This window comes from Polistes dominula, unplaced genomic scaffold (assembly GCF_049000335.1).
Source record: "Polistes dominula isolate Pdom_NZ unplaced genomic scaffold, Pdom_raw_medaka contig_16, whole genome shotgun sequence".
Lineage (NCBI taxonomy): Eukaryota > Metazoa > Arthropoda > Insecta > Hymenoptera > Vespidae > Polistes > Polistes dominula.
The window spans coordinates 565,001-585,485 of NW_028301040.1; the positions used below are offsets into that span (position 1 = coordinate 565,001).

At 36.4% G+C, this 20,485-nt stretch overlaps 1 protein-coding gene across 3 annotated transcripts in view; it reads left to right on the plus strand.

Annotated features, from left to right (window-relative positions):
• Positions 1-2,003: 2,003 nt before the first annotated feature.
• Positions 2,004-20,485, plus strand: part of Tdg (Thymine DNA glycosylase) — an 81,009-nt gene continuing 62,527 nt past the window's right edge. Inside the window, exons 1-2 of one of the 3 annotated variants that reach the window (XM_015329276.2) lie at positions 2,004-2,541; positions 3,085-4,852. In XM_015329276.2, the coding sequence (XP_015184762.2) occupies positions 4,689-4,852 (164 nt within the window). In that variant the 5' untranslated portion in view covers positions 2,004-2,541; positions 3,085-4,688. Of the gene's footprint in view, positions 4,853-20,485 lie in introns of all 3 variants that reach the window. The other 2 variants (XM_015329277.2, XM_089174820.1) reach the window with 2 other exon arrangements.

Sequence of the window (20,485 nt, forward strand, 5' to 3'; positions counted from 1 at the left end):
TGTAAGTTATGTATCAACGTGGGTATTACTGTAAAAGCGAGAAATTAAAAAGAAAAAAGAAAGAGAGAAATGATAGATGAAATATCGAATGAATAATTATTTCTTCGGTTATAGACGCGTTGATTACATCAAAAGAAGTAACAACAGGTATTCACATTTCCCGCGCTGTGAATTTTTAAACTTGTAGAACAACTACGACGACAACGACTATGACGAGGAGGAGGAATGATGAAACACAGTTGGCAAACGGGTAAAAAGAAGTGCAATATTTCTAACCGCGATGCGGCCCTGAACTTCCTCCTCGTCCACCTCTATTCGACAGCGCAGGGTCACCGCGTGTACTCGCACACGAAGCTTTTCCTCCCTATGTACAAGAGTTACTTGCCTTTCGCTGAGGCGCACAAACTCACACATATATATATCCATCCGTACATATATATATATATATATACATAGAGAAACAGGTATAGGATGGCGGACAAACACGCATACGGGAGCCATATTCGCCTCTCGTCGTTCACGGTGCAACCCTGCCATGCGCTCGTGCTCGAGCAAGCGGATTGAGGGTGTGCTGAGGGATGGAGAAAGAGAGAAGAGAAGAGAGAACGACGAGAGAGATAGAAAATCTGAAGAAGAAAGAGAGAAAGAGAGAAAGAGAGAAAGAGAGAGAGAGAGAGTATACGAAGGAACCCTTGCGCGCAGGGGCGTAGAATCTCGCGATGGTGGTGCCCAAGCGGGATAAATGAGTTTTCTTCCAAAAATTCTACTTCAATCGATGTACAATGTAACAGAGATACATATTAACAAAATAAAAATATTAAATAAAACAAAACTGAAATAACATCATACCTATTCTTACTTTTTTTTTTTTTTTTTTAAGTATCATAATCGCATAAATCCTGAAAATAAATATGTAAGAAACGATGGGTAATGGTAGAAAATTTGAATACAGATAAGTAAACATTTATTTATGTGTTTAGGTCAATTCGATCTGGTCTTTGAAATGAAGAATTGGTCTTAAAGATGAAGAATTAGTACGTTTACGTAGTAAAGGATATTTCGAAGTCAATGCTGATGTTGAAAGTTATCCTTCGAAAAACATGGCATTTTTCTAGTAACGTAGAATAATCTTGGAGAGATCCTTTTTCCTTTTTCGTAGAAAAAAAGAACACCTTTATGGGCGACACTCAGTTAAGGATAAAAGAAGAGAAAGAAAAACAGAAGTAGTAGAAGAAGAAGAAGAAGAAGCAGTAGTAGTAAACGTTCTCTCGCGCAGAATCATATCAGCGAGGTCGGTCGCGGCGTTTAATATCCTTTCTTTAAAGTATTTTCCTAAGATAAGCCAAAGACGATGACGAAAAGAGAAATAAAGAAGAAAGTAAGGTAAAAAGGAAGGAAGGAAGGACGATCGTATTTAGGTAGACAAAGCAAATGTTCTTTCTTTCTAAGATAATACAAAAATATATAAAATAATACTTCAGATGATATTCGCGAAACTGAATCGGGACGCGCCACAAGCGGCGCCTTTCTCGTGGTCTTCCGCGATGAAGGAAACCGTCCAACGGTCGGTCGTCATTGGTCGATCGATCGAAGAGCGCGTGCCTCGATTTACCATCGATCGGTGACGATCGATATCCGCCTCGCTATTCCTCGGTTACGTTGCGAAGTAAGCGAGATAGAGATAGAGATAGATAGATGGATAGATAGATAGATAGACGAAGAGAGAGAGAGAGAGAGAAACAGGGAGAGAGAAAGTGCGAAAGAGACGAGGTTACAGCGATGAACAAAGATGGAGAATATGTGGGAGACCGAAAGAGAGAGAAAGAGAGAGACAAAGAGGATGTTCAGAGAGAAAAAGAGAGAGAGAGGAATAAAGAAAGAAAAAGACGCAAAGAGTGTTCTCGGTGAAGAACGAATGGGTAAGAGTGAGAGAGAGAGAGAGAGAGAGAGAGAGACAGAATAGTGGTAGGTGGTCTAAGGGAGGGGGAAGGAAAAAGCAGCGCCAGGGTAGAAGAGCGTCGGCGGCCGGCGTTGCCGCAGGCTCTGTAGCCGAGCGTGCGCGAAGGTGAACGAGTACCGACGGAAACGTGCGAACATAGAGGTTCGTGCTGCCGAACGAACGAACGGTCAGGCAGTGTCGAGCGGTTATTGTAAACGCGATCATCGCGTATTTTACCGCTGACATAAAATAGTGAAATAGATGTGCGCTCGCGCGTGTTTACGCGGCTCGAAAGAGAAAAAAAGACAGAGAGATAAAGAGTAGGTGGATGGGTAGAGTGGAGAGTGAGAACAAGAGAAAAAGAAAGAAAGAAAGGAGGAAGAACGAAGGAGAACAAGAGAAAGAACAAGGGAGAAGGTTAGAGACAGAGAGAGAGAGAGAGAGAGAGGGGTAGAAAAAATCGAAACGCGTGTGTGCATGAAGATTGGCGTGATAAAGACAGAAGAGCGTTACGGAATCCCTGATAAACCTTTCTTAAACTTCTACTCATTCGAATTATTCAATTGGAATTCGTGCACTGTTTGAGACGGAGAAATAGAGAGGTAAAGTGAGAAATATATACATATATATATACACATATAAAACGTATATATATATATATATGTATATGTATATAATACATATAGATACGTACAGAAAGTAGAGATAGGAATATAGAAAGAAGGAAGATAGAGAAAAAGATAGAAAGAGGGAGTAATAGCAGGAAGGAGATCTTTGGAGTTGGCAGGAACAGTGCGAAGAGATATCGCAGCGTTGACGAAGCGCTCCGTCCGGGGCGTGGGTGCATCGCGCCGCCGGTACGTCACACGGCGACCACCGACGGCCCAGGAATACATACGACACACGCTCGGTTGCTTCCTCGGATTACTTACTTACTTCTCTCCTCATCGTCGTCGTCGTCGTCGTCGTCATCATCATCATCATCATCATTATCATTATCATCATCATCTTCATCATCATTGTCATCGTCATTCTCGTTGTCATCACTGTCATTAACTTTTTTCTTCCACTTCTATTTATACTTCTTAGGCTTCTCCGTCCAATTAAACTTGTTCGAATTAAATCGTTGTTTCGTTGTTTCTTAGCGTTTGGCGGAAAATTCGAACGAAAATTCGAACACTGTTGTGTGATCTTCACGTATTAATTGTTATTTCATTGGTGTTCAAGTTTTATTTTCCGCCGTTACATCTATACGTGTTGGATACATAATATTTGAAGATTAAAAAGAAGAAAAGTAAAGAAAAAGAAAAAAAAAATAGAAGAAGAGTGAAGAGAATTCAAGAACGGAGAAGTGGAGTGGCAATCTCGTTCGTTGCTCCGTCGGACGTGTACTCGAGTGTCAACTGCACACATACATCTAAGTAAAGAAAGAGTATGTGTGTTTATATGTGAGTGAGTGAGAGAACGAGAACAAGAACGAGAGAAAGAGAGAGTACGGAAAGGTTGTGTACATACCGGGTGTCTCGAAAGTTAACCCGGTCAGTATTTTGTAAGTACTGCTTATGAGATTGTTGTGTCGTCGTTTCTCGAAGCAGCGGATGATAATGAAGACAACGACGACGATGAAGATGATGAAAGGTGAAAGGACAAATCTAAATACGAGGACGACGAGGACGAAAACGACGACGAGTAGCTCAAGGGGTCTTGATTGAGCCACTGACAACGAATTTGTTCTCTCTCTCTTTCTTTAAAGTGAGAAGAAGAGACGTTATTCTTGTGTGTCCCAAAAGTATAATAACTCTCTCTCTCTCTCACTCTCTCTCTCTCCCTATAGTAATAAGTGTAATAATAGAAGATAGAGAGAGAGAAAATAATTGTTCTAAAATAGAAGAATCGAAGGAATAAGTTAAACAATAAAGGATCCGTGGATAAGAGAGTCGTCGCGTCGTCGACGGCGACCGAACGGATCGCACCGTCGGTCCCGTCGCCGCGACGGAACGAATACACCGTCGTATTCGTGTGCGACGGACGTGTGTTGCTAGTGGTAGTAGAGTAGTATTGGTGCTGCTGCTGCTGCTGCTGCTGCTAGTAGTAGTAGTAGTAGTAGTAGTAGTAGTAGTAGAGTAGTAGGTAGTAGTAGTAGTGGTGGTGGTGGTGGCGGTGGTAGTAGTTGCGGTGGTGAAGCGATCGTTACTAGCCTGAGCAACGCCAAGAGCATCGTCGTCGTCGTCTCGTGGAGTAGCGACAGTGGCAGCGTCGCCAGAGAAATAGTAGTTGTAGTTGTAGCAGTAGTTTTAGTGTAGTAGAGTCCTAGTGGAAGAAGAAGAAGAAGAAGAAGAAGAAGAACGAGAAAGTGGGGGAGGTGCTAAAGGAAGAATAGAAGAGAATACAGGCCGAGCAAGAAAGAGAGGAAGAGATACAACAGTGTGCTAGTTGTATTCCCAAGTAAAAGGAGAAGGAAGAAGAATAGGTAGAGGTGGGATTTGCACAAATCCGGTCCGTCGGTTGGTGGTCATCGAAACTAACTTGGACGAAGGTCCACGAAAGAGAAGAAGGACCATTCTTGAGGAAGTAAAAAGAGATAGAAGAGATAGAAGAGCAGCAGCAGGAGAAAAAGAAGAAGAAAAAAAAGACGAAGAGAAGGAGGCGGAGGAGGAGGCGGAGGAGGAGGAAGAGGAAGAGGAGGAGAGAAGAGAAGAGGTGAAATATCCTCATCGCGGTTTTCCCCGCGTCAGAGATCTCTTCGAGTATGCAGGTGGCAACGCTGTTCAGGGAGAGCGCCACCCTGCTGGGTGCCTCTACCTTGGATCCCCCGCAGACACACCACCATCAGTCCGTGCATCAGCAACAGCAGATTCAGCAACAGCATGCCGCCGACTTGCATCTTAGTCACCACATGCATCACTACAAGATGTAAGTTTCTCCCTTATTTTCTCTTTCAACAATCCCTTGCCAACCGTTCTCTCTACCACCTCTCTTTAACGAAATTCTACTTGCCCCCTCTACGTTGTTATCTAGATCCACGATACAAGTTACAGGGTCCAAGGACAACTCTTATTACAATATATTCTGTTCCTTGCTTTCTGATAAACATCATTATCCTTTCGATGACTTTCTCGGAATTAATCCAAACGTTATATAATACGTATACATATACGTTTAAGTATATATACATATATAGATATGTGTCTTATCTATTTTACTTTTACTTTCTATTTATCAAGAGGGATGAGGTTGATTTTCCGCGCGAAAGTCTAATTAAAAATTCTGCTATGATGTCATGTGACCTAGCGCGGTCACGTGGTATCGGAGAACTTTTAAGAAAAACATGGCGTCGACAAGACAGTGTCTATCTTTAAGAAACGAATGGGATCCTGTGACGACGAAGGGAAACAAATGTTTCTCTTTCTCTCTTCCTCTCCCTCTCTCTCTCTCTCTCTATCCCTCTTACTCACTCTTTCTCTGTTTCTATCTTTCTCGATATTTATCGAGACACACAAATACTTCATTATCCCGCTTATTTCATTACTAAATAACAATGAGAGAAAAACACGTGCGGTGGTATCGATCAATCGACCGACCACAATCCCATGTTGTTCCAGAGACACGTTCTTGTTTATGTCATCCATGCGCGCAGCAAACGAACTTGCAAAACGTTGTACACATGTATTTACGTCTTTTAATTCGTCCTTTGTTCGTGCAAAAAGTGCTAAGTTATTTGCATGCGTTTAAGCTTCTAGGAATCATCCATCCATCCATCCATCTATATTTTACACTACTTGCTAGAAATAACACGCATTTGTATTATAATTGCGTTCATACGTTCTTTCTTTCTTTTTTAATTTTTTTTATTTTTTTTTCTAATTATTTGCACATATAAAAAGACAAGAAAAAAAGTGATAAAGTTGAGCCGAAAGTTTATAAATCCTTGGTGGTTTTATTATAAGAAGGTAAATCCTTGGTAAAAAAAAAAAAAAAAAAAAAGAAAAAAAATCATCTGACAACTTTTGACTCTAACACAACAGACAAATTTATACCATGAAGTAAAAAAGGGGATTATGATTATGCGTTCAAACTGCATCATACACGAAACAAATGTATTTTTTTGTTCTTTCTTTCTTTCTTTCTTATGTACATAATATAAACGAAGAGAAAATATTATTATCGGATTAAAAGTTGGTAATTCTTATTTTTTTTCTTCTTCTTCTTCTTCTTTTTCCATAATTTTACGATTAGAAAAAAAAAAAAACAAAAAAGAAAGTAAAGGAAAGTAAGTAACTTTGCAAAAAGTGTAACCAGGATTTTAAAAAAATTGGGTAGAAAGTTTAGTTTAAGCTCGGTGGTCTAAGAATGAAAAAAGATTTGGATGAAAGTTTTTACGATGAGGAATAGTAGAGGAGGAAGAGGAGGACGATGACGAAGTAAAAAAGAGGTTATGGTGTCGGGGAGGATCGCGAGAGAAAAATGTCTGACGACAAATTCGTTTGTGCGACGAACTCAAGAGTAAAAAGAAGAAGAAGAATAAGAAGAAGAAGAAGAAGCAAAAAAAAAAAAACAAACAAACAAAATAAAAAAAAAAGGGAAGAAAAAGTTCTTCGCAAGTTTCGTAGGAAATAATGTTAGGGGGTTGGTTATACATAGAGTATGTAGTACAATATACGTGTACAGCAGAACGTGGATCAACAAAATAATAATAATAATAATAAAAAAAAGGGGTTAAAAGGATAGAATAGAAGGTAGGGAGGAGGAGAGGAAGGGAGGGAGGGAGGGAGGAGTAAGGGTGGGGGGAGGTTAGCTGCTAGGTGTAGGGAAAAAAAATATGTAAACGCGAAAAGCACGTGGCATATGAAGGGAGGGTCTTTTGGCGCGGAATAAAGGAAAGGATGAGTTTGAGTGAGATGAAGGGGGAGAGAAAGAAAGAGAAATACATATAATAAAAGGGAAGAAGAAGAGAAGAGAAAATAAAAGAAAAGAAAAGAAGAGAAAAGAAGAGAAAAGAAAAGAAAAGAAAAGAGAAGAAACGTGAATGCAGGCAGGGTGGCAGGCGCGAGCCACGTGTCGCAGATAAATCCTCAGACGATAAATCGAGCTTATCAATAAGATCGCAGGAGTCTGCGATCATTTCCTCTCTCTCTCTCTCTCTATTTCCATCATATTTTTTTCTCTCTTTTCTTTCTTCTTCGTGTGTCTTTCATATCATCTTCTCTTCTTCTCTCAATCCTTCTCACCTTTTCTTCTACTCTCCTCCCATATTCAGGCAGTGTCGACTGAGAAACCCCCAAACAAGTTATTCATGTATTCCAAAGTTATGGAATACATGAATAAACTAACTCACACACTTGTAATCGTGTCGTTGTCGTTGTCGTTGTTGTGTTGTGTCGTTCTCGACGAACCTGTATTTCTCGATACAACCGATTCGAGACCGTTTAGGGTTATACGAAGGGAAAAAGAAGAAAAGAGGAGGAGGAGGAGGAAGAGGATCGATGTAACGCTAAGTCTATAGAAGGCATTTAAAATACATTCCTTTTTTTTTTTCTTTTCTTTTCTTTTTTTTTTCTTGTTATCCCTCTTTACCTGTTCTGTGATCGTACTACTTGTGAAACGAAAAAGGACTCAACAAAAGAAAAGAAAAGAAAAGATAATGAAGATGACTATATATATAGATATATTCCCCTTGATTAGTTAATATCTTAATTTTGTGTTATTAGTGAATTTAGAATGTCCTGAGGGCTAAAGATAATAATCAAGATGTCAAGGCTGAATCGGAAATAAAATTTGATTAATCGAAACAACGGGAAAGTTAATTATTACGTTGTTATTTTATTAATCGGAAAGGAACATTACAAATAATTATTTATATTACTATTTGATTATTCGTTTATATTTGTTCATTTCAAATCATTTGTATATCTTATGAACATAGTATTTTTTGATAAAACCAATCGAGATTTGTATAGAAAACTCGATTATTTCTCTTAATTTCTTAATTTACGTATATGAAAAATATTAATCGTGTAGTCGAATAAGGAAAGAAACAAAAAATAATATATACACACATACACACACACACACACAATCAAAATACTACTCGATTATTTCGTTAACTTGTTCATTTTCTATTCTGCATATTTTAAAAATTATACTCGTGAAATTGAACAAAGAAATATCACGACGAGCAAATGATATTTAATTATAATTTTAAATAACAATTTTCGGTCTTTGACTTTTATTCTAAAAAAAGAAGAAGAAGAAAAAAAGAAAAAGAAAAATAAGAGAGGGAAAGTAAGTCGATGGAATCAAACTTGAAAAGGTGTTAGAATTGAGATGATATCCTTTCGAATTCCACGACCTTCCTTAATCTTAAACAGACGAAGGAAATTCTTCTTCGGTCGTTCGTGTTCAATGAAATTCTGTAGAAAAAAGTTTTGGTCACCTGGTTGGTGGGTTCTATTATGATCAAAGGAAACCACTTTTTGGACCAATAGATCTTTGTTATTACTAAACATGCTGGTACTTACGTATTAACGCTATGGCAACAAAATTTTGTTAATTTGCCCAATAATCTACACTTTAAATTGTTGCGACAAATCATTGAATAACAAAACTTGATTTAAAATCGAAACACTTTGAAAAATTCCTAAACATTTTATTTATAATAAAAAGTAGTCAATATCGGATTTCGGTGGAAAAATGGGTCGATGTAGAATTTAACATAGATTCAAAATAGTCTCTAACCCTGACGAAACCCTGACGAAACCCCTGAAGGTTGCTGTGTGCAAACAACAAAGCTGTTGTATGCAAACAACAAAATTGCTCTTTATTGGCGCATTAGCGAAATTTTTGTTACGGTGGCGTTAATACATAAAGCATCAACATGCTTTTGCATAGGAATAATAATAACTTGAAAATGCTATCTAGGAATATGTTATCTAGTTATCTATGGGACACGATTATGTTACGCGACATATATGCCAAATGTGTGTGTTGTTTGTGCATATACATATATTTCGCGAATATGATGATTATTATTGTTCTAACATGACCGTGACCCCCACCACCGTTGTTTGCATTCGTCGAATAAAACGTCTGAATTGTGTTTGGCCTTTCTATGCGTTTTACCTTTCATTTTTTCCTTACTATTATCAATTTTTTTTTTTTTTTTAATTTTATTCTTTCTTTCTTAAAACGACAAATTATATTTCAAAATAAACAAAAAAAAAAAAAAAAGAGAAAAAGAAAAGAAAATAGAGAGAAAGAAGAGGAGGTGTAATATAAGATGTCAAAAAATATAACGAGTTTTCAAATGTATCATTTATTATTCTCTTCATTTTATTTATTTATCTTTCTATCCCTCTTAGACGATGGATGGATGAATGATCACGTTCAAAACTATTATAATGATAAAATATGAGAAAGAAATAAGAAAATCTAATCAAATGTTTTAAGATTATAATAGAGAAAATGTATCATCTATTTATTTATTTCCACAATAACGACGAATAATTACTAAATACAGTGAGAGATTAAATTTAAATGAAAAAAAAAAAAAGAAAAAAAGAAACAAAAATCTATAGCAGCAACGTAACCAGTAGAAATTGGGCCGATTATTTGAAAATTCGGTTACTCGGTCGATTACTTGCATTCTCTCGACGTTCTTCAATCTTAAACAAACCAAAAATTCATATGAATGTAAACAAAGTAAGAAAAAGAAAATTGTTGGATAGATGGGGCAAAGTAAAAAGATATGTAGGTAGGTAAAGATAGGAAGAAACGAAGAAACGAAGGAAGGAAGGAAGGAAGGAACGAAAGAACGAAAGAGTTTTTTAAAAGTCAACTCTTCGGACGTGCGTAAATCGCAAGGAGAGACGCGTTTGAGCGCGGGCGAGATGTCTCTCTCTCTCTTTCTCTCTCTTTCTCTCTCTTTCTCTCTCGTATACCTTCTCTCATTTTTATTTTAACTTGAAGCAAATACCGAGACAAGGGGCAGGGTAAGAGGGGACCAGGGGGGGGGAGAGAGAAAGGAGAGAGAAGAGAAGAAGAAGAAGAAGAAGAAGGAGGAGGAGGGTGAAGGAGGAGTTGTTGTAGGAGGAGGAGGAGGAGGAGGAGGAGGAAACAGAAACTGTTCAGTGGTGCGTGAGCGTGTACGTAAAAGAGTAAGGGAGACAGACTGATAGGTGGAGAAGAGAGAAGAGTGAGATAGAAGGACAAAGAAAGAGAGAGAGAGAGAGAGAGAGAGAAGGATAGATGAAGGTGGATGAAAAAAGGCAGAGAGAACACGACCAAGCGAACGGCCAGCCGAAGAGAGCCGCTCATCCAACGAGCTCTCTTCTCTCTCTTCTCTCTTCTCTCTTCTCTCTTCTCTCTCTCTCCTTCTCTCTGTCCCTCTTTTTATCTCTTTCCCTCTTGTTCATAGCGCTCACGCGTACCACGGTTTCGTAACACGCGTCTCCTTCCTTTTCTCGCACACATTCCTCTCTGCACCTCTCACCGTACTCTCGAACCATCCTCCTCTTACTCTTCCCACATCCTTTCCAACCTCCCTTTCCTCCTCCTCCTCCTCCTCCTCTCCTCTTCCTTCTCTTTCCATCTATCTCTCTCTTACTGGTTGGTTGGTTGGTTGGTTGGTTGGTTGGTTGGTTCGTTCGTTCGTTCGTTCGTTCGTTCGTTCGTTCTCCAACTCACTCACTCTACTTGCTATTTGCTTGCTCACTCTATTCAACATAACCTATACAACACAGAGAAACTGCAGGTCGTTTCAAAAGTCCGCTCGACCGACTCTGATTCTACTCTATTCTACTCTATTCTACTCTATTCTACTCAACTCTACTATGTTGTATTCTACTTTAAATCCTTCTTCGATCCTTCTTTCCATTGTTAAAGAAAGAAAGATAAAGGAAAGAAAGAAAGAAAGAAAGGAAGAAAGACAGAAGGAAGGAAGGAAGGAAGGAAAATGTCTACCGTAGTTTTCTCATTAGTCTTTATTTTATTAGCAATGTTATTAAATAAGTAAAAAAAAAAAATAAAAAAACACCTTATGAACAAATCATTCTTAGATTAAACGAAACAAAAACAAGAACTAAGATGTCTACCATTTTATTACCACATTATTATTATTATTATTCATTTCATTAACTATTTTAATAGTTTTCAACTTATCAAAATGCCACCCACCATCTTTCTTCGTGTTATGTTTATACTATAACTCTGACTACTCTTTCTTTCATTCTTTCATTACTGAAATAAATAATATATATATATATATATATATATATATACATAGACTTTTTGTTTTATTAACTCTTTATTTTATTAGTAATGTTATTAATGGTAGAGTTTACGAGACAATTATTCATTGCTAGGATATGTTATATCGCTCACGCCTAATGGCAGTTTCTTATTCGTTCGACTAATAGTTATGTTTGTTTGTTTTTATTTTCTTTTTCAAATTATCTTACGTTAAGCAAAGGTGATGGCAAGTAGCTTGTTATTATTAGTTTCTTCGTTTTGTTTTTTTTTTCCTCTAGGAAAGACAGTAGCATACAAGAGGAGTGTAGAAGACTACTACTCGTCGATTTCTTATCTAATCGGCCATTTTCCTTTTGTCGTTTTATTTATATTCGTAATTACTGAGATGAAGTTTGTTAAGGAGTTTAATGTTTTCTTTTTTTTATCTCTTTTTATCTCTTGGTCTAGTCTGGTCTGGTCTGTACTGTACTATACTGTACTGTACTGTTTTTTTTTTGGGTCCTATAAAAGGAAAAAGTGATTTAATCGAAACATGAACGAGTTGTAAATTCCTATTTCGAATATGAATAAATTTCAGAGGTGATACAATAGTTCATGGTCATGTCGTTAACTCGATTGTAAAACGATTTAAACATTTACGATCTTGTTATTGTTCGACGTTTAAAAAACGTAGTGCATTCTCATTCGTAGGAGAGAATAAAACAGAGAGAGAGAGAGAGTGAGAGAGAGAAAGAGGAAAAAACCATATGGAAGCATCATCCTCTGTCTGCGGAATAATCGGTAAACGACCAATCACGTTTGGTGAATAACGATCATGGGAAATGACCATTATTAAAAAGAAAAATAAACATACGAAAAATCAACAAAGAGAAATGTGTTAACTCAAAAAAAAAAAAAAAAAAATGAAACTGTACTACTAGAATTTATATTTATTTTCGTTTCCTCCGTTTTCCCTCATCTATCGAACAGAACTGTGTTAAGCAAGAAGAAGCTTTTAGGCGTTTAATCGAAAGGGAAAGCTAGTCGTGTATGGAGATTCTCGAAAAGTATATCGTTTCGTGATACTTACAATTAACGATAACGAAGTAAGTTTCTCATCCATGAATGTTGTTATCGTTATCGTTATCAACGAATCATCACAAGGTTTAAGATTCAAGAAATGTGATAATGACGAGATCTTTGAAGAGTTCTTACGAGTTTTCAATTTTACAGTTGTCTCTCTTTCTCTCTTTCTCTCTCTCTAGTGTCTGTAAAAATGTAAAAGGAATATCTACCTCTTCTTTGGTACTTTGGTATCGCGATTTCGAAATACAACCTTCTCTTTCCCCCCTTTTTTCCCCTCTCACTCTTTCTGTTGCTTACTGTGTTGGTGTACCATTGGCTTCTTTCTCATTCTACGTCACGTTTCAAAAGTACTGGACCGATGACATAACAAAAGACTAAGAGTAGTAGTAGTAGTAGTAGTACCTAGTAATAGTAAAAGTAATAGTATACGGTCCTTCAAATTTTTCATCATTCCTATCTTTAAACGGGGATTCAATTTTTACATTAAATTCTCTCTCTCTCTCTCTCTCTCTCTCGAATATTTCCTAAGCAATGCAAGACACGAGCTGGTAACATCAACACCAGCATCAGCAATACCACCAGCAATATATACTACCAGTAATACCAAGCGGCCATCACCTAGAGAGTAGCCAACGTTTCGTACGAATCACTAGGGAGAGTGAGAGACAGAGAGAGAGAGAGGAAAGAGGGAGGAGGGGGAGGAGGAGGAGGAGGGGGGAGGGAGAGCTCTGCGATTATTCCGGGCGCAAATTTATTTTTATCGGCCTGTACTGTACCGTCGGCCTGCCTGTTCTCTCTTCGCTCAGAAGCCCAACGTTGCCGGACTACTAACTTTTTCTTCTTCTTCTTCTTCTTCTTCTTCTTCATATTTGTTCCTTTCGAAACCTAATCGGTACTCTCTTCTCTTGATAATAATTTATATCAAATATATTTATATACTATGATGATATGTACCCCATAGATCAGCGAATAATATATTTCTTTTTTATTAAAAAATATAACATTTGCGTACACACTTGTATAAAGAAAATATATAAATGTGCATTAGTATAAATGAATTTGTGGATAGTTTTAATCGTCCATTTTGCATTTTGAAAGAAGCCACTTTAATTAGTGGATTAGTTTGTTTGATTTTGTTTGAAAATATTCAATCATCAGAAACGTATCGTTAAAATCTTCGGTAAGGTTCGATAAGTTTCGGATATGTTACTAACGCAGGACGAGAAGATTTATCGCCCTGTGATATTTCTTACGGGTGGGTAATAGTGTGATACTATTGGTAATGTGTTGGTGGTGGTTCTGGTGGTGGTGGTGGTGGTGGTGGTGCTGCTGCTGCTGCTGCTGTGCCGTTGCCGCTGATGCTGTAGCTGCTTCACGGTCACGTGATACGGGCCGAGAGACGAACAGCTGATGGTAATAGGTTAGGATCGGAAGATTATAAATAGACTATGTGTTCCAGAAATTAGATCATTGCTCTTTTCTCTCTCTCTCTCTCTCCCTCTCTCTCTTTCTTTCTCTCTCTCTGTTCTTTGTTTTATATTTAATAAAATATGATTATCTAAACATTCTAACGGTACAAATTATTATCCAACGAAATTGTTGTTATTTTAATCTAATAAGGAAAAAAAAGAAATAAATATGAAAGGTTTCTCTAAGTCACTAATGTGTAACGAATGATTCATAGTTTATTGATGATGGTGTAGTATAAAAAGATGCAGAGACAAGAAGAAAATATGTAATAATAAAAATAAACGAAATACGCGAAATGCGAGATGCGAAATAGTATGGCAACCGTGCGAAGTTTGCGAGTTGGTGATTCTCAAGGTCATCGAAGTTTCGTGTACCCGAATATTCGTGAGAGGAAGAGAAGCATACTGAGATAGGAGGAGACACAGAGAGAGAGAAAAGAAAGGAAAGAAAGAAAGAGACAGAATGCTTCGTGCAAAGTCGTAACAACGTAAGCCAGCCATGCTTGCCTTGCTTCTTCAGCCGGAACTCGTTCGTCTCTGCGAGATAAGAATATTCTTTCGGAAAATCATGGGAAATCTGGCAACCGTGTCTTCTTCTTCTTCTTCTTCTTCTTCTTCTTCTTCCTTAGCAAAGATCATCGTGTTTGCGTGTCTATTCGTTATTTCCTTGCTTTTATTTTTTATTTTTTTATTGCAATCTCATATAACATTCAAATCCCTCCCCCAATTTGTCTTGAAGTATCTTCAAGACTTCCTCCGCCATTTTCTTTTTTCTCCACCCGCGTCCATTTTTGCTTTTTCTTTTGCTCCGCCATTTTCTCCTTTCTTTTGCACTTTTTTTTTCTTTTCTTTTCTTTTCTTCCTCCAATCGCACGCAATAACCTAAGATTCGCCAACGTGAAAAATTTCAACGTTTCGTATTACATTCTGAAGACCTTCGGCTGCTTTGGAGGGTAATAAAAATAAGTTTATCTATCTCTTTCACTCTAACCTAAGCATTCGCTATCGCGTGTGTTTGTGCGCGCGCATCACAGAGAAAAAAAGGAAGCCGCATTTTGTAGAAGAACAGTATTATTTTGTGTTGTTATATATATATATATATATATACTTGGACAATATATGCGTGTGGTGTATGCGTATTGTCGTCGTCATTTCGTACATATGTCCAGAGTGGGCCAGTTAGCACAGAGTCAACGTTGCACGAGAAAAAAAATAGAAAATAATAAAAAAATAAGGAATAAGTAAGAGACATAAAAAGGATAATAAAACAAAAACAAAAAGAAGACAAAAAAATATGTAGAAGGAAGGAAGGAATGAACGAGAGTATACAAATAAAGTAATAACCGGTTAACCGTCCAGCCGGGGCTGGCGGGGGGCGACTGGGGCGGCTGGGGCAGCTAGGGGCGGGAAGGGAGGGGGAGGAAGATCGTACGAACGAAACGGGTTTCCACTTTCCTGATTGCTTAAGACGTAGGATCCCGCTTCTTTCATTACACAATTCAACACGGTCGACTCTTTTAGCCGTTAGACTTGGAATCAGTTATATGGCGAATGTACATACCTAAAATGTGTTGTTGTTAACAAAAGAAACAAAATTATGCGAATAATTTCGATTCGTTTCGTTGCGATCATTCGGTATTAGGGTATGTCTCTCTACTGTGCTCTTGTGTATGCATATATGCATGCATACATACATGTATATGTATGCGCATTTCTATATATGTACGTATAAATGATTGTACAGGGTGAAGAAGAAGAAGAAGAAGAAGAAGTTTGTTTTTGTAGATGTATTCAGAAAATGTTCACGTGGACTTTTGAACGATCGATCTATTAATCGATTTCGTTGAGAATCATTTTTTTTTTCTTTCTTTCTTTCTTTTCGTATAAATTCTCTATTAAGATTGTATAACTAATTTTCTATCACGTTGTATAAATCGGATTCAATATGTATGAGAATAATTTGTAAATTAATTTGTATCATGTGCATGTTGTGTTGTGTTAAAACTGTAAGTTAAAGAAAAAACGAGTTTGTGAGTTTGTCGAATAGAAAAGACAAAAAAAAAAAAAAAAAGGAATGGAATAGAAAAGAAAAGAAAAGAAAAGCTAATAGATCTATACAAACGATCTAAGAACTTTTTCAGTACACCTTGTATGCATTTGATGTATGCAAGTATGTATGCGATGAGTCACGATGGAAAAAAGAAATCTTCTTGAGAGCTCGATGGATAAAAAAGAGTTGAGTAGGATATATATATATATATATATATCATTATCAACAACAAGAAACTTCAATTATCTCTATTTTCTTAAGCTTTAATACGAACGCATTTGTCACAATTAAGATCTAATTAATAAATATTAACTTATTAAATGCAATACAACGTTTGTACATAATCAAAAATCTGGTGAAAATCGAATGGAGTTTTTTTTTCTCCCATCTTTTTTTACACACCATACATAGGTAATACATGCACATATTATATATATAGATAGGTATGAGTAGGATGGTGATGATGGTGTGTCGTGTATGCATGAACACGTTTCGTGTTTATTCGGCTTCTTTCGGCCGGTTTCGCCGATGGTTTTCGCTCTTTCGACCTTTTCGTCCAGGCAGACGGACAGCTAGAAGCGCGCGAGCGCACGCGACGTGCAATGTCGCTACGAATACGAAAAATATTCTCGACGTGTGTTCCTTCGAAACGCCATTTTTAACGTTGAGCTGCATACATATTACATACACGTTACAAACATATATATATATATATACGTATGTGTGTATTCTTTTTTCTTTACCTCTCCCAAGATAGAGAAAATTCGCTTAACCAAAGATGATTTCTTTTTTTTTTTTTGTTGGTTTCTATATTATTTATTCCTCTCACCTAACACCCCCACCCCACCAAAGAATACCGTGAGAAAATTTCGTATTGATCGACGATAAGAATTGTGCAAATTTTATTTGTGTAAGATAATAAAATTGTTGATTCACAATGGTTGGTACTTAAGTATTAACGTCGCCGCAGCAAAATTTCGCTAATGCGCCCAATCTACACCTTCAATTGTTGCGACAAATTATAGAATAACAAAACTTGATTTTAAATCGAAACACTTTGAAAATTCAAAAGATTTTATTTATAAAAAGTAGTCACACACAATTGGATTTCGGTGGAAAATGGGCCGATGTAGAATTTAACATAGATTCAAAACAGTCTCTAACCCTGACGAAACCCTGACGCAACCCTGACGTTTGCTGTGTGCAAACAACAAGATTGCTCTTTATTGGCGCATTAGCGAAATTTTTGCTGCGATTGCGTTAATACGTAAGCACCCAAAATTTTGTCTTTAATTAATAATGAATTCAAAATATTGAAACAAGAATGTAAAAATAAGATAAACAAAATGTGTTAGTAGTCGATTTGAATAAAATCGTTGAGAAATTAAATTTGAAACACTTACTTCTTGGATTATTATTATTATTATTATTATTATTATTATTATTATTATGGTTATTGTTCTACTTTTGGTATTGTACGACTTATTTCGTCGAATTTATCACAGCGCGATGAGCGGTCTCTTTTTTGGCTGTGACTGGCTACATTAATGTGTGTGAAGTTATGAGAGAGAGAGAGAGTAGAATCTCCCACCAGTTGCGCCGGTGAGCGCAACTTAGTTTCAATCACCGCCAATGGAATGGGGTTCATGGATTCTGCCCACTTACCCTCTACGCGGAACATTCGAATCGCGCGATATATGCTTGACATCTCTCCTATCAAGGAAATGTTTCTGGAAATAGAGAGATTAAATACTACAGTAGATGGATGACGTAGGTACGAGGTTAAATTAATGAAAAATATTCATCATCCATCTTGGATAACACATATCATCAGTTGATTTTCTTGACAAAAAAAATTTCGCTTTTTTTTTTTTTTTTTTTTTTTTTTTTATACAACATTATCATATCATATGATTATTAAATGCATGTAAACTGATCAAGAAACTTTAATGAATATATATATACTTTAAGTATGAAACAAATTGAATTATTGATACATTGAAATGAAAGCGATGTGTTGAAAACGATTATTTTTTTATATAAATATCACCGTAATTATCGGTTAGTTCATACAATTATCAATACAAAATGAACAAAAAGAATTCAACTTGTAAACTAAGTACTTCGATATAAAATCTAGCAGTTATACCACACGAAAAGTTACAACCCAAAGTATAAAATAAACTCTACATTTGTTATATATTTTATTTATATTAAGTTTCTTTATCAATAATAGCTCCCAACAGATATTTTCGTCGTCTCTTTCTGTTTTTCCACTGGTTCGTTCGTTCGTTCGTTCGTTCGTTCATTCATTTGGGAAGTTCAATCCGGTAATAACAATGTTAACAACAATAATAATAATTATTATTATATTATAATAATAATAATAATAATGGAAAGAAAACAAAAATGTACGAAAAACGTGGGGGGGGGCGGAAGGGGGCTGGGGGTCGATAAATGAGAGGAAAAAAAAAGTAAAAAAAAATAAAAAGTAATCGCAAACTGGGAAGCATTGCTTCATTAGCGCCGCAATTATGGCCGGTATCGCCAAATTACACAATAGGAGAGTAACGAGTATGCGGTGCAATAAATTACAACGGCTCGCGTAATCATTACCCCTTTGAGTTTCATGTAACAGCGCCCTATCGGTTTACATTCAACTTTAATTGCATTTTGGTATGGCGGCGGCTATGGTGGTGGTGGTGGTGGTGGTGGTGGTGGTGGTGGTAGCAGTAGCGGCCTTTCGAAGCACCCCGGAATCAAACTGGCTGCCATATAGTCTTTCTCTCTTTCTCTTTCTCTCTCTCTCTTTCACTCTGTATGGCATAGCCAAACCCATAACGTTGTGGATAATTAAAGCTACTTTTAATTATTCAATAAAATATTTATATTCCCAGTTTTCCAACGGTTTACCGACAGACACGAATTTTCTTTATACGTGTATTGTATCGATACGTATTCGAGAATATACATATATGAGTGTGTATGGGTATGTGTATGTGTGCAACGAATACACACTTGTGTGTATATTATTATACCTGAGTACAATGTGATGGACGAAATAATGAATAATAGGGAATAGTGGTGGGGAGAGGAGGAGTTAAGGGGGGAGGGGTGGCTCGAAAATTGAGAGAACGAAATGAGAGAACACGTTTCTATGATGGGTATATTATATGTAGAAATTTAGTTGATGAAATGACATAATCTATGGATAAAAGGTTGTATGTTATCCCTTTGAAAAAATAGTTGGATAAATTACTTAGGAATGATGATTGAACTCTTTTCAATACGACGAAAAATCAGTCCTAGTGTGTCCCATTAGAAAGATCAGTTCATTTCTTCTTCAAGCGATTATTGGATAAAATAACTTTTATGCCTAAAAGATTGAAGAACTTTGGGACCTATAAATGTCCCCATAACAGTGCATCATCAACAACGGTGATTTCACGATTGAGTTTTGAATTGATTGCGACAGCATATGTCGCAGTATGTTTTTTTAAATGATATTTTTGTTCAATTGATGATTAATTTTTTTTTTGTAAAGAGAGTAAAAGAGAAAGAGAGAGAGAGAAATTAAGAAGTTTAAATAGTTAGTCAGGTGAAAGAGTAATTGTTTTGTTAAAATCATTTAGAAACATTTTTATTTGCATCATATTATTATAAACACTTTTTTTGTTTTTGTTTTTTTTTTTTTTAGTTTTCTCTGTATTATTTGTTGCAACAAACAATCAAGCAACATCCCCATCCATCCAATCCATCTATCCATCCATCCTACGTGTATATTTACAGATGAAATTTATTATTATCCGAAAGAATAATATTATTCAAAATATTTTCTCATGGTTATACTTCATGGACCATGGCATTATTTATGGACGCAGTCAACTTTTGCAGTAATCAATTGTTGATATTACGCCGTGGTTAATTAAATGTGTAATACCTCAGAGACATTCTCGTCAAATTTTCTCTCTCTCTCTCTCTCTCTCTCTTTCTCTCTCTTTCTCTTTCTCTATCTTTCTCTATCTCTATCTATCTCTCCATATATAAATATTTATTTTCATATTTTATTTTTCCTTTTCTTTCTTTTTTTTTTTTTTTTTTCACGAACTCGCGATGTTGTGTCCGGTGGACAGAAAAAAAAAAAAATAATTCTACTCGTTCAACGTTATCACAAATAATTTTTATTTCTTCCAATAATATTGAAATTTATCGTTCTAAAATGATATCTCCATCTAGTTGGGGACTGTCCATTTGTTTAATTGATTAATTAATTACCATCAGGTAACAAGACGGTAAAAGAAAGTTTTAAAATAAATTGTTAGTACTTACGTATATTAACGTTACCGCAGCAAAATTCCCTCGAAAATCGAACGAAATCCTGACGCAACCCTGACGCAACCCTGACGGTTGCTGTGTGTGCGAACAACAAGATTGCTCTTTATTGGCACATTAACGGAATTTTTGTTGCGGTAACGTTAATACCTAAGTACCAAAAACAACAACAAGAAATAATCACTATTAGCTGAATTTTTTTTGTTTGTTCCTTTGAAATTTTTTTTCCCCTTTTCGCTACGGGCGTATTTTCCGCGGTGCTATTTCTACTGTACGGGCTGCTAATACGTGTAGCAACATCGAAATTGCACTTTATTTATAACTAATTTTGTTATCGATATTACCGATATTTAATCAAAATAAATGAAAAAACACTAAAATTAC